The sequence below is a fragment of the Pituophis catenifer genome, unplaced genomic scaffold, assembly GCF_029215685.1.
Source record: "Pituophis catenifer annectens isolate HBS135680 unplaced genomic scaffold, rPitCat1.0.hap2 SCAF_1, whole genome shotgun sequence".
In the NCBI taxonomy this organism is placed as follows: domain Eukaryota; kingdom Metazoa; phylum Chordata; class Lepidosauria; order Squamata; family Colubridae; genus Pituophis; species Pituophis catenifer.
In genome coordinates this window covers 74,312,398-74,327,835 of record NW_027256881.1, presented here as the reverse complement: position 1 = coordinate 74,327,835, position 15,438 = coordinate 74,312,398, and the positions used below count along the sequence as shown (strand labels likewise).

The window sequence follows — 15,438 nt, the reverse complement described above, 5'->3', positions numbered from 1 at the left end:
TCAGTGTCTTTTCTATGTGAATAGAATATTTATAAATATATGAATTGACAGCCTGAAACCATTTATTTAATGGTCCAATCAGTTTTCTCTATTGTTTCATCTTATGCCAAAGGTACTTTTTCAAGAGGCAACTGGACTTTTTCTTTGAAGATGTTTCGCTTCTCATCCAAGAAGCTTCTTCAACTCTCATCTTGACTCAACCTACCCTTTCATGAATCCTAACCAAATATTATCACCCCCACCACATTCATTCAGAGCATTGTATAGTTTCTCCTTACATTTCTCTGGTTCTTTCATTCCATTGCACTCTGGAGCATAATTCGTATTAATCACCAACCCATGAATTCATATGCTCATATGACAAAATGTAGATCAACATTTCTCAATCTTGAAATCTTAAATTTGCCAAGGTTATGAGTCACTGATTGTGGTAATAGCAATTCATAATTTCTAATTTTTATGCCTTTAAATCAATTTTTGATTCCTAGCAATTGCTTGGACTGGTTTCTGCAGTTTTCTTGGCACTTTTTCAAAAGTGGTTTGCCCTAGTATTGTTCCTAGATTTGGGAGATGGTGACTTAAGGTCACTCAGTTAGCTTTTTTGCCTATCATGGGACTAGAATTCATGGTCTCCCACTTTCTAGCCTGATGCCTTAACCACTATGAAAAACTGGCTCTCTAATTTCTGACATATCAGTTGTCTTTTTCATTCATAATTAAACCTACATCTTTGCTTTCCTAAACACATTCCACAATATCTGGCAATTTCATTGGAATTTATGGCATCCTTTTGCTTCCTATTGGTTTTCCCTTTTTCCTGTCAGTCCTTGATTTATATTTTTTACTATTTACTCTTATATTCTCTTCAAATTTTCCCTATTCCATCATCATAAATATTGATCTCTCTGCCATCATAGAGTTGTACAATTGATAATTCATATGCCTTTTTTTTTTTTTTTTTGAAAGATAGAAAAGCCTTAGTCACACCCATTCCACATGTAACTTTCCTCATTGGGGAGATGGAGCTTGTCACTCTGAGCATATTTTGCTGGCATGCCGCAAGTGCAAGCAGAGTACCAAGAACTTTATCCATAGGGGAAGAAGATATATGCGGTATGCAGCTTTGTGTGTTTTTTTTAAGACAAAAGGAGTAAAGTTTGATAAATTTGCCTATTTTTGCAACCCATTAGTATTAATAGGAGGAACCAAATCACATTATGGATGAACAACTTTATTTCAGAAAATTTTCAGGAAATTAGTTTTCTATATTAAGGCCATTCCACAGCTATATAAAATCTGGAGGCAATCACCATCACATATTGCTGTGCTTCACAACATATAGGAATAGTCGCAACATCTTGTAATGTGAATTAATCCATAAATATATTTGGGGGTGCATTTAATTATCTGTATAATAAAACTGAACAAAATTTCTGTACAACCAGACATCACAGGAGCTAGTTTTCTGTAATTCAGAAATCACCTCGTTTTTACATAATCAAATATCTAGAATTGATTATCTTGTTTTCCTTAAAGTATGTAAAAGTAGCAACTAATATATTTTATATGTTAAAATATAATTAAAATGCACTTTCGCCATATCCTAATGATGCAAAGCTTTTTATTATAGATGTGGAATTTGATCCAAGGATGCCTATAGTGAATTAATAGATTATTTTTGAAACCTCCATTTTGTGAAGAGAATTCTGCTTACCTGTCTTTTTTATAGAGAAATATATGCAGTTTTCCATCATTAAAAACATTTAATTATCCTGAAAAGTCTGATAAAGTTTAGGGAATAGTAATAGCTTATTATTTTTATATCCATATTCTTTTCTATTAACCAACAGAACCCACATCAACATAAGTAAATAATAGTACAAAAGAAAATACGTTTCTATTTTCTCTGTTATGTTGGTATGATAATTGAAACATTGTATTGAGAAAGGAAAATGGATCTCATTTTTAAGAAGTTCTACCTTAAGAAGTACCGTTTTCTAAATTGACACCATTAAAACTATAAATTGTTTCAAAGTGGTTTATTGCCATTAGAACATTCATGTTGTAATTTCTCCCCATAGGGAAGGTTTACTGCCCCAAAGTTGTTGAAGTAAAATAATATTATTAAAGACAATCTATATATTGTTCATTACAATTGTTGATAAAAATCACAACAAAAAGGTCAAATTAAACCAATAATCTTTCAAAAGTATTCATTCCTATATGCAGGGTGGGTTTTTTTTTGGTGTTAATAATATGGCACCTGCAGATGAATGCAAAAATAGAATCATACTATTTATTTTATTTTTACAAATAAGAGAGTTCAATTGGGCTCTTAAAGGAGATGCTACTTACACCACAATGGGATGTAGCACTGTACCTACTTTGCTCACAGGTATGTATGCTTATAAAACAACTGGGCACTGAATGTATCATTTGCAGAATACTTACATACAAAGATACAATGGTATATTTTGCCAAACCATGTAGTTGGTACAGCTTAATCTTGTATTCTAATGTAAAATATACAATAAGTATGAATCAGGATATAGTTTGTTCGAATCCACTCATAAATTAATTGGCACTTCACTGCCTTTTTTATTTCTTGGTAAAAATAATTTTAGCTACAAATGTCAAATATACACATTAGCAAACATAACATATTTAAACTATTAACCTCACAAGAGTTAATTGAGGAATTCATTTTCAATTGCTTATATGGAAAATTGATAACCGATCTTGACTTTGTAATTTTTAAAGAATGATGCTCTTGAATAGTTTACTTTGCTCCAGTGTAAAGAGGCAGAATTACAATTTCAATATATTTGTACATTTGACTGCAAAATAATCAACATTCAGTTTCAAAATCACATATTAATCAATTATGCCTTTTCTTGTTTTTCTTAAATTAGCAGGTTTTTTATTTCAGAAAAGTTGGTACATATTTGAGTTGAGTTGAATAATTTTGTAAATATTAAAAAATTCTTTTAAGGCAGGAAAGTGATCTAATTTTTGAACAGCTGTGCAGTACTGTGTATAAGGGAAGCTAAAAAAGTTAACAAATGATACTGAATGCTAGTATAAATATTTCCATGATGGTGGTGATGCAAAAAAAAAAAAAAGATGATGACTAAGTCCTTCCTTGCTTATATTTTGTGAAGAGCAGCACCTTTTCAATTTTTCTCCATGAATCAAATATTCAATTATTTTTTTTTCATACTGTCAGGAGGAATAAAAATGGAAGGAGAAGAAAAGGATTAATTCATTGACATAGAAGTTAGAGTCCAGAGCATGTAAGAAATATAAAAAATATTTGAGTTTTAGTTATACCCTTAATGTAAAATAATCACAGTATACTCACTTATGTTTGATCAACCTTCCTCCTTGAATAAGTTGTGCAATTTCATTAGTGAAATGACAAGCAAACAACAACCAGTTCCTGGGTTGCACCTTATATGCAAACCTCATAAAAGTCAAAGAATAGCAAGTAAGTGCTGTAAAAGCAAAGTTAAAGATTAAATGACTTCATGTTCTTAGATTTAGAGCAACATTCACTTTTAGTTCTGCAAGTACTGTGTTATTGCATACCCAAAGAATTTCATTTTACATATATTTTACTATCTTAAAACAACATTATTAATAAAAGCTAAAACTATAACAGGTGTCTGTTATAGCCCTGGCTATAACAACTATAACCCTGGCATCTAAAAGAAATATGAAAGGCTCACAATGGGCCTCCTTGATGTAAAAATGGAAGCTCCATATTTTAGGAGGTAAAGAACTAGATAATGGAAAATTTTATCTCTTAGTGGACAAATAAGCTGGATGTTGACTAGAGTGCTCCACCATAGACAACTGTGTTGTTTTACATGATATCAAGTAATTAAAGACAATAAACTGTTCTCTGCTTTCATAGATCTCAGTGTGGTGCTTGATTCTTTAAACAGAAACATGCTGTGAAAGAAATTGATCATCTTAAACATGGAACCTAGACTCTTACTCCTGGTTAAGGCCCTCTACTCACTCACTCACTTGAAAGTGTGTACAGATGCAAATAATTCTGTAACTCACAGTATACCTATCTGTAAGATATTAGATAGGGTTGTATTCTAACTCAAATGCTTTTTAACCTCTATGTCAATTATATTCCAGGATTCGTATATGCTTCAGACACTTATATGCTAAAAATCCATGAGAAATGTATTAATATCCTTTTATATGCTGACGTGGTTGTCACTGAGTATTCCCAAGTAAGTCTGAAAAGACTGTTGCAAAAGCTAAATACCTGCGATCTTAATTCTCTAAACATCAATAAAACCGAATCTAAAGTATTCCTTTTTGCTAAAGTATTTAGCAAAAAAAGTGTGAAATATAATTGGCAGCTAGATATGGATCAAAACTTGTATCAAAACATTATATAAATTGCTTAATTACAGTTAACCAGGGACCTTGGCCCCCATAATGAAACTAATTAGGGCAAAAATAATCTCAGTGCTGACCTTATAGCACGGAACTGTGGGTCTTACAAAAACCACTTCACTTCAATTTCCAATCCGTTTTATAAGAAGCATATTGGCAATAGACAAGAAAATGCTAGCGCTCAGAGCTGAAATAGGTATCCATTCCATACACAGCCACTCAACTATTAAGAGTTTTTATCTACTGGCAAAGGATCCACTCACTGGATTTCGATAGGCTACCCAAAATATGCTTAGCTGAACAAATAGTATGGGTCAGCCCATCTCCTAGGTAAGCTGATTTACTGAAGTTATTTTACAGCATGGCTTTTCTATCTAATATTTATTTTCCGTTGCCTTCCAGGCAAAGTAAAATTTTTTAAACAGGGAGTCCTAGATATGGTATCAGTACCCAAACAGACATGAAGCTTTTGACAAAAATAGATCTTTGAATTGGTTGGCTAAGAACAAAAATACTTTCAAAACCAAAAACATACCTGTCAATGAGTTTAAAGCCATGCTTAAGAAACCTATTCTAGAGCAAATTTTGAGCTGTTGGATTCGGTGGCCAAATATGGGCACTGCTATCATTGGCCATATCATGAGAGGATATATGTATGTGCAGTGCCCCAGCCAATAAAGATTTTGCTTATGTTTTGTTTAATTGTTAACTGAATATCCATTTTGGGCTTAGTTATTTGAAATCCTTACTTGAAAGAACAGCCCACTGGGATTTAAATTGCACGCTGTTGTATTTCTTCCTGGTCTCTAATGTATGCATTGTTAGCAGAAATGCTAAATTAATAGACAATGCAATTTAACTAAGAATTCATTAGTATTATATTTTCTTTTTTATCTATTTTATCCTGGAAACAGATCTTGTATTTTACCTTTATTTTCTTTGATAAGATTGTAATACTAATCAATAAACATTGCAACTTCTGCACATCTAGATAGCTTGTTAGCAATTTATAAAAATTCTGTTTAAAACTGAAGTTAATTTCACCACTTGCCAAATGTCATTCGGCCACTGATGATTTCTGGTGATTTCTTCATATCACTGATGGCAGCAATGGGAAGTCCCCAGTTGGCAACAGGTCCCCAGAAGTGCTATAATAAAGGCACACAATAAGAAAAGGAACTTTCCCTTTTGCCAGTTCAAAAATATTTTAAATCAGATTTTTTAAAAAATCAGGACTACATGATTGTTGTTTCTGATTAATGCAGTCCCATTTGGAAGCAATGGCTAAGGATACATTTTGTTCCTTAATCTAAAACATATATAATATCACTGCTATTTGCAATTCCAAAGAAACACACAAGTACCAAACATTCCATAAGCCATTACACCAGAAGAGAACTGGAAAGCCTTCATGGCACTACTAGCTTCTTCTCCACTGGCTAAGCAGCCAAGAGTAAGCATAGTTTGGCTACCATAGCCTCAGTGTCTAGAAGAAATTCTGTGTTGCCAAGTGTTGATAATTCAATTTTGTAATGGAGACATTTGCTTTCCTATAACTCTTTTTCTCTAGCTTTTTTTTTTGGAGGACTAGGTATGCAAAATGTTCAACTAATGGGGTAGATCCTTAGGAATCTTAGGATACAGGTAGTATGTAAATAAATGGTATAAATACATGTGTACTCCCATGATATTTATTTATTTATTTATTTATTTGATTTGATTTCTATACCGCCCTACTCCCAAAGGACTCAGGGCGGTGCACAGCCAAACAATAAAATACATACATACAAAATTTAAAAGTGGAATTAAAATCAAATTAAATAGTTTTGGCCCAGACAAATTAAAACCCCAATCAATTTAAAACCTATTTTAAAATTTGAATATGTAAAATACTAAAAACTTAAAAACTTAAAAATCTTTTATAAAAGATGGAGAAAATTAGGCCAGGCCCGCCTGGTGAAATAAAAAGGTCTTTAAGGCGCGGCGGAAGGTGCGCAGATCCGGGATCCTCCATATCTCTGGGGGGAGCTCGTTCCAGATAGTTGGTGCCCCCACAGAGAAGGCTCTCCCCCTGGGGGCCACCAGTCGGCATTGTTTGGCCGACGGCACCCGGAGGAGCCCCTCTCTATGGGAGCGTACCGGCTGGTGGGCAGCTATTGGTGGTAGTAGGCGTTCCCGCAAGTACCCAGGTCCTGAGCCATGGAGCGCTTTAAAGGTGGTAACCAAAACCTTAAAGCGCACCCGGAAGACCACCGGGAGCCAGTGCAGCTCGCGCAGGAGGGGTGTTACATGGGAACGCCATGTCGCTCCCATTACCACCCACGCGGCCGCACTCTGCGCCAGTTGGAGCCTCCGGGTGCTCCTCAAGGGGAGCCCCATGTAGAGAGCGTTACAATAGTCCAGGCGGGAGGTGACGAGGGCATGAGTGACTGTGCGTAAGGAGTCCCAATCAAGAAAGGGACGCAACTGGCGGATCAGGCGAACCTGATGAAAAATCCTCCCGGTCACGGCCGTCAAGTGCTCTTCTAAAGACAGCCGTGAATCCAGGAGGACGCCCAAGTTGCGCGCCCTCTCCGTGGGGGCCAATGATTTGCCCCCAATAGTCAGTGATGGCACCAACTGACTATATCGGGACATCGGAAACCACAGCCACTCGGTCTTGGATGGGTTGAGCCTGAGCCTATTCCTCCCCATCCAGATCCGCATGGCCTCCAGGCACCGGGACATCACTTCAAGGGCATCGTTGGGGTGGTCTGGGGTGGAGATGTACAGCTGGGTGTCATCAGCGTACTGATGGTACTTCACCCCAAAACCACGGATGATCTCACCCAGCGGCTTCACATAAATGTTGAACAGGAGGGGCGAGAGGACCGACCCTTGCGGCACCCCGCATATGAGGAGTCAACCTCTGCCCCCCTGTCAACACAGACTGCAACCGGTCAGAGAGAAAGGAGGAGAACCACTGCAACACAGTGCCTCCCACCCCTAACTCTTCTAACCGGTGCAGCATGATACCATGGTCAATGGTATCAAAAGCCGCTGAGAGATCTAACAGGACCAAGACAGAGGAGCACCCCTTGTCCCGAGCCCTCCAGAGATCATCTACCAACGCGACCAATGCCGTTTCCGTGCTGTACCCGGGCCTGAAGCCCGACTGGAACGGATCCAAATACGACGTTTCATCCAGGTGCTGGGGGAGCTGGGCAATATGACTGATTGGCAGCAAGTATAACTCTGAATGCCCTTTTTGATTAGAACTACATTTAGCCCCCTGACAAAAAGCAGAGTGGGTCAATTTAGCATTTGTGTTTCCATAAACATACTAACTTCTCTTGATCCAGGAAAGCAGGTACAAACATGTGGTACAGATTAACTTGAAGGAATTTTACTGAACACATTTCTACAGGTTTATAATCAACATACATAGCAAACTACTTTGTCATCAATTAGACTAATGAATTAATTATATTCACTATCACTTTTAAATGAGGTACTATGAAAGGAGTAACCATATAGAATGTTTTTTTCACAAAAAAAAAAAAAAGACTTGGGAAGCCTTCTGTCACAATTTCAAGTTTTATTTTGGGGCATTTCCCAGGATAGCTATTAATTGGAAATAATTTTATTGTACTATAAATGAAAGGAACCTATCCTTGGGAACAGCTGGACTTGATCTTAAAGAATACTAAGACTGGCACAATTATAAGTGGCTAAAAGGAAGCAGAAATAATACCTTACCGTACTGTTTGATGAGCAGTCATAATGGTTCATCATTTAAGAGATGTGAAAGAGAAAAAAAGGCAATAGCCTCCATGAAATAGAACTCCATATATAAATATGTTTTTATTTGTATGTATCTAGCCCACTTTATTACTAAATGCAATTAAAAGTAAAATACAATTCATTTAAAACTGTTAATGACAAAATTATACCATGTTAAAACTCTAAAACAAAGGACAACAGTAGATCAGACTGATACCACCAGTTTTAGGCAAATGCCTATATAAATATAAGAGATTTGTACCATCCAGATCTGTGTACCTCTGATAAATATACTTCTTTAAGAATACTTTCCCTAATCTTAATTGACAGATATGAGAGAAAGCACTATTGTATATCCAGGTCCTGTACTGTAGGACCTATTTATCAGAGTTGTAGTACAAAATTTTAACTAAACTGATTTAGTGGGTTGGGTTGATTCTGAAGGAAAAAGAAGCATAGAAATTTTAGATGTTACCTCCTCTGCACTCTGGACTCAGTTTTACTGTCATCACAACTATTCCCAAATTACAGAACTAGAGGATTATGAAATGTTCCAAAGTAGCATGGTTAATAGTACAATAAACTGGAACTGGGTAAGAGGAAAATCAACACTTGACACTTCCAAGCTTAATCAATTTAGGTACAATATGTATAGCTAAGATATAAAGTTTATTCTAAATTTAATGCTAATTGCTATACCATACCTATATAGCTTTCCCATTATAAATATACTCACACATAATTTGAGATTTCAAGGATTTATTTTTAACTGAATTTCTACATTTACCAGTCACGTAATAATACAAATTATGTTCTCTGTATCTCTACATTACTAAAATAATTATGCTAAAATAAATAATAACCATAGAAATATTGATTAAATACTTTTAATTTACCAACATTCCATAGCGTTGATATAGTTTAGAAGCATACTATTTCTGCCTTTTTTGTTTAAAAATGGCTCAGTTATACTCACACATATCTGATTTATCAATTAAGCATGACTACCATCTCTGCTTTGCAATATTATGAATTTTGGGGCCTGGTGGGATGGGGGTATTGCATCCATACTGTATTGATATAAATATAGTGGATCCCATAAATGTGAAAATCATTAGCCAGCACCTTGAACAAAAGTTCATTAGTCATGCCCTGAAACAAATTAAAAGAAAAACTGGGAAAAATGTGACCTGCAAACTGATGACAGGGATCATATGATATCAATGCCGAAAGAGTTATACTGGCAAAACCACCACCGCATCAGACACGCTGAGTCAGAAGCAACTTGTATAAGGAATGTAAAAAAAAAGTAAATAATCAAAGATTCCTATGTTATGTTTATGTAATAGATGTCTAGTATTAACTGCTAAAAGTTTCCTGTTATAGTTTATATAGGTTTCACTTTTCTGTATGCCCTACAATCCTAATATATGCCCCAAATTGCTTCTAAAGGCCAATGGATTCTTTGCAAAGGCTCTGAATAAGTTCTGATCATTGCAGCTAGATACAAAAGCCATGGGAATTTGACAGGGCTCCCTTGCCAAAGCTGGAATACTTTCCTATCTATACAAAATACTGTTGAATTCCAGCCTTAAACTATTACCAATGTACTAGAATAAAGTGTCATGCAGATTTTAATCTTCATATGTAATAATGTAAATTTGTAAATATTTTAAAAAAATATTTTAAGATATATAAAAACGTAAAACTCTCAGATGTATAACAAAAGCTGAAATTAAAATGTTACATTATATTGGCAGTATTTTAATAATAGTACAATTTTCAAATGGCACTTATGCATAATTAACCATATTGACATCAATATTTTCCCTAAAAATCTTACCTGAGCACGCTTGAAACATAATTATATCATAACTAATAGAACAAACGTTTTAATTTTAGAAGTTTTTAGCAGTAAATTGAATTGCCATTTCAATTACATATATTTCTCTCGCAATAAAGTAATAATCTTAACCAGTGTGCAGTTTTTAATACTAAGTTTTTTTTTAGTTAAGAACATATCATGCTGTGTTAAATATCTTTCTTTTTCAAAATAATAATTTAGTGGTCAGGCAAGTATTGCAAGGTTTCTTCACTTCAGATTTGCTCAATCTCCTAAGTAATGAGCATTTTGGACAGATTCATCAGGAACATTCTTAGGCAATGCTATCCCTATTTACTTTTGAGAAAGCGCCACTGAACTAAATGTTTATTTGTATACTTATTGCAGGTGTAATTATCAGTTACTTTATTGCACTAGCATATTAAACCTTAATCTTAGATAGACAGCTCTGTTGCAAGGCTTAACATATTGGCACTTCAGCTCCTTCAGTTAGTATAGCCATTAATGTAGGGGGTCCAGCTAGATGATCACTGAAGTGCCCTCTTTGTTCATAGTATTGTAGGAAAGAAAATGTGCTTGTTTGAGAAAAGCAAATGTATCCAGTTGAAGTAATACAAAGGCAGACAAATTCCTTTGAAGAGGGGCCCCTCAGTTGTCAGAGATAGAGGCATTTGGTGATATACTGTTTGAAGGTTAAAAGACCAAGGATGACCACATGAAGTATCAACAAGAGATAATTTGAATCTATGCTTCGGTGATTTACAAGAAGAATTATAACTGTTTTGCAAAGATAATGTAACAAACTTAGTAATTAGAAAAATGTCATTTGGTGTAACAAATGTCTGCAATGATAAAACTGCTGAGTTAACAGAATTCTTTGTTTGAAAATGTATAAAGACTGAGGTCTCAAATTCATACTTTGTTCAGATCTTGAGGTATCAATACCTATCTGATCCTTATTGCAATAATAAACTGACTCTGTCTGCCCGAAGGGATGTCTCTTAATTCCTTCCTTCCATAACACCATCATCTAGGAAAAACTTCGAAAGGAATTTCACATGCTTACTAGATCCCTGAAACTGATATTGCTTGTTAATACCTTTTAACAGCAATGTGACAAATTATAATGGCTTTCCAGAAACCTTAATCCCCCTTCACAATCAAGAAGTGGGACAATCATTATTGACAGAGATTATAGCTCACTCTCATGGCCTACTATTAGAGAGGCACTTGAAAATTTGGTGTTTGTAAATGAATGATTCGGTATTATTTAGTTTTCTGCCTATTTAAAAAGCTTATTTTTAATTCCTGAAATAACATCAAGGACAAGTTGTCATTTTCTTGTTAGGAATTAACTTATGTTTGTTCAACAAACCAAGTACTACATAGATGGTTAACTTTCTATACAGAAGCAAAAGTATTCATACAAATAGTGAATCTACTCCAAGACAATGCCTATAGTTCTGAAATCAAAAATAGTTATATATATTTTCAGTAAAGTATGTTATTTTTGTGGATAAAAATCATTTGATATGGAAAACAAAAAACAAATTTACTTCAATGTCTTGTGTATTCTCAAAATAGAAACTGCCAGTTCTTAAGAAATATATAAATAATAACAGAGATGAACAACAGCAACAAATCACAACATAATACATTGCAAGTTTATTCAGAAGCATATCCCAGCATTTAACAAAATATTTAATCCAAGCAATCATATAGCCTTAATACAGCATTTAGCAGATGCATCTTCCATCACCTTGCCACGCTTGTGTCAAATGACTTAAAAGAGCAGGAGCCTTGTCCTTCAAACAGTTCCTACCTTCCCTCAAACTCATTTTCAAAACAATCTTCATGTATTCCTGGGGAGAGGTATCGTTTTCGCCTATGCTGTTGGCTTTGCTTTTCTATTTTAGAAATCCCTTGAGAGCATTTCTCAGTTGAGAAGCCTAATAAGCACATTTTAAAAACTACAGCCTATGCACTACACATCTTGTCACAAACTAGTTTATGCCTCCTGGCTTTTCATATTAAGAGAGCAGGTCAATTATTTCAAGGAGAAGAAAACTCTTGTGTGTGGTGAAGCCCGTCTTTGCTTCCTGAGAATTACAATCTTGCTATAATCCTTTTGGCTTGTCCCAATCCTCTGCAAGGGGAATTATAAGTTGTTCAGTCACTACATCGTGTCTGACTCTTCGCGACCCCATGGACCACAGCTTGCCAGCCCCCCTGCTGACCTCCCCTGTCTTGCCCAAATCCATGTTCATTATGTCAATTACACTATCTAACCAATCTCACCCTTCTTTTACCTCCAATCTTTCCCAGCATTAGGGTCTTTTCCAAAACTTGTCACTGCAAATATCCAAATATGGGAGCCAAACCCTTTTCTCCACTTGTGCTTCTCTGGGACACAAACATGGCATCTTTCTTCTGGCTATAACCTGGCCTTCCTTTTCATCCCAGTCCTTGACCAAGACAGATATATATATATCCTTGACCACGACACACATCTATATATATATATGTATGTATGTATGTATATGTATATGTATATGTGTGTGTGTGTATATATATATATGTGTGTGTGTGTGTGGGTGTGTGTGTATATGTGTGTGTGTGTGTATAGATATATATATATATGCAAAAAATTAAAATCTCGGGTGTTTTCCTGCGTCATTGTAAATAAATTAGTTAAAATATTTAAAATTCTGGTTAAAATCCCAGCTTAAAATCTACTAAAAATCCTTACAGAGCACTCTGCAGAGTCCTTTAAAACCTTAGCTATAATCCTACCAGTATCTTAAAAGTTTTTCTATTCTAGCAACGTTTCGACAGGCTCACAACCCTGTCATCTTCAGGCTTTTGTTTCGTTTGGAAGCTATGGATTCTGTGTTGCGAGGTCAGAGCTGTCGCTTATCTATATTTGCTGCTCCAACAATATAGCTATAGCTATAGCAATATAGCTAAGGTTTTAAAGGACCCTGAAGAGTGCTCTGTAAGGATTTTTAGTAGATTTTAAGCTGGGATTTTAATCAGAATTTTAAATATTTTAACTAACTTATTTACAATGACGCGGGAAAACACCCGAGATTTTAATTTTTTGCATATGCACACCCGCGAAAACTTAAGAAGACATATATATGTGTGTGTGTGTGTGTGTGTGTGTGTGTATGTATGCATGTATGTATGTGTGTATGTATGTATGTATATCCTGTTTCCCCCAAAATAAGACTTTTATTTAATCGGTTTTGAGTGCATGGCAATAAGGGTTCAAAAAAATATAAGACAGGGTCTTATTTTCAGGGAAACAGGGTATATATATATATATATGTGTGTGTGTGTGTGTGTGTGTGTGTGTATGTGTATGTATACACACACACACATATATTTATATAAATAAATAAATAATAAATAAATATTTTACAGGGTTTCTATGGCCGCCTAAATCATATACAGTGACTCTAGGAGGCTCAGAATACAGTACAGGCAGGAAGACGGAGCACTTCGGTTCGACAGGGAGCAGCGTCCGAAGCCCAATTCGGGGGGGGGGAGATGACCTTGACCCATTTCCAAACGGCCCAGCAGGGTCGGCTCTGACAAGGAGCTTAGACGGAAGGACCGGCAGAAAATACCGGGGCTATAGCAAAGCCGGGGGGAAGCGCTGCACCTGAAGTACCCCGGAGGGTCTTCCAGCTTCGGGGCACCGCAAAAGGAGGAAGCGGTGGAGAGCAGGAAACGGGCAAAAGAGACGAACCGCCCTCTCCCTTACCTCATGAGGTAATCCCTGAAATCCTTGCTGCGCACATAGTCCGCGGCTTTCCGGGCCAGGGCCGCCGCCATGGCGAACGACAGGAATAAGGCAGCCGAGCTCTCACTGGCACCGCCGACGCGGCTAACAATGACAACCTTCTCCGCGGCCGGGAACGAGCCTCCTTTTTACGACCGGCCCGCCCCCTGCCTTACGATAGCGCTCGCGTTTCCATAACAACCCCCATCGTCGCTAGGCGCCGGTTCTTCCTTCTCTCTCTCCCCCTTCCCCCCCGCTTTCAATTGACTCGTTCAAGGGCGGGGAAGAAAAGGAGGCTTGCCGTAAAGCACGGACGACGCCGGTTCTCAAGCCGCGTTTCTGTTGGCTGCGGGAGGGATCGGATGGGTTCTTATTGGTCGGTTGCGGTAGCCTGACGTATCGCTTACATGAGGCAACCTCTGCCGCCTTCAGTTTGCTGGTCAAGGGCAAGATGAATGGTTATGGGCGAGAGGCGGAGCTGAGTTTATTTCTTCCTTGGCTATTGGTGGCTGGGTTCCGGGCTGCCAGTAGTGGAGGGAGCGCTCTCTTCTTTCGGGTTTCTGTATGAAATAATTAAACTCCCAGCTCTTCAGATGGTGCTTTTAGCGTCGTACTGTATTTTGGGCAGCCTGGTCCACCTTCTGCAGTGCTCTTGGATGATCCAGAACACTTGATAGTCAAACACGGAATCCCTTCTACTTAGTTTGTTTTAGCCTTTCTTCCTAGGAAAAATACTTCAAGTTCATATTAAGATCATTTGAGTTGCCCGTTTCTGCATCTTTTGAAGGATTATATTTTCCACATTACCAAAACTAAAGATAGTATTTCAAAAGTGGATGCATCATACAATAATTCGTACAGTAACGATTTGATATTCCGTTTGTTTCCTAAACAAAACTAGTACAGAATCCCCAGCCCCTGTCATTTTACATTGCTCTCCATTATAATCCCAAGAATAGGTCTTTCCACATATTAAAAGTTAAAATTAGAAGTTCAAAACTACAGTTCTAAACCGAGAAAAAAGCCCCTATTAAAACAATACCTCTCTATGTCCAGATTATGGTGGTTTTTAAATGTTTTATATTTGATAACATAAGTTTTTGAGAAGCCAAAAATTGGAACAGGAAAATAGTTTTCCTACATTGCACTGGAAAATTTGGCATGGGGACTATAGAAAAATATTTGCCTCCCATCTGGTGGCTCTTAGAAAGAGCTTTCGTTTCTAAACTTGATCTTCTCTATATGCCATAACGTCCATCATGAAGCCCTTAATTCTTTCAATTTCACCAGTATGACTGAAATGATGCTCAAAAGAAAATGGATTTTTGCATTGAAGTTGGGAAAGCCTTTTTAAAATGAAAAAAAATATTTGAAGAAAATTTTAAATTTGGAAATGAACAGCTTCTCTTGTTTCTGGTTATTTATGCATTTCTGCAAATAGTAAAGCAATTGCAGAGAAATCTAGGTTAGAGTTGATTTCTCCATCTGCAGTTTATACCATTATCAGTACAGTGTTTTATCCAAAATCACTGGTGTCTGTCATGACTGAATCATGTAGCTTCTCATTGGAAAATTCATACAGAATTGCTCAGTTTTGATTCTCTTATGATTTCCTCTGCTTGCTTTT

At 36.5% G+C, this 15,438-nt stretch overlaps 1 protein-coding gene across 1 annotated transcript; it reads right to left on the bottom strand.

The window, feature by feature from the left end:
• Positions 1–2,024: 2,024 nt before the first annotated feature.
• MPC1 (mitochondrial pyruvate carrier 1) lies at positions 2,025–14,029 on the bottom strand. The gene is made up of 5 exons (XM_070932603.1): positions 13,794–14,029; positions 8,158–8,161; positions 5,471–5,567; positions 3,362–3,494; positions 2,025–3,219 (listed from the first exon to the last, which is right to left on the bottom strand). The coding sequence occupies exons 1-5, from the start codon at positions 13,862–13,864 to the stop codon at positions 3,204–3,206; spliced, it is 321 nt and encodes a 106-aa protein (XP_070788704.1). The 5' UTR covers positions 13,865–14,029; the 3' UTR covers positions 2,025–3,203.
• Positions 14,030–15,438: the final 1,409 nt, after the last annotated feature.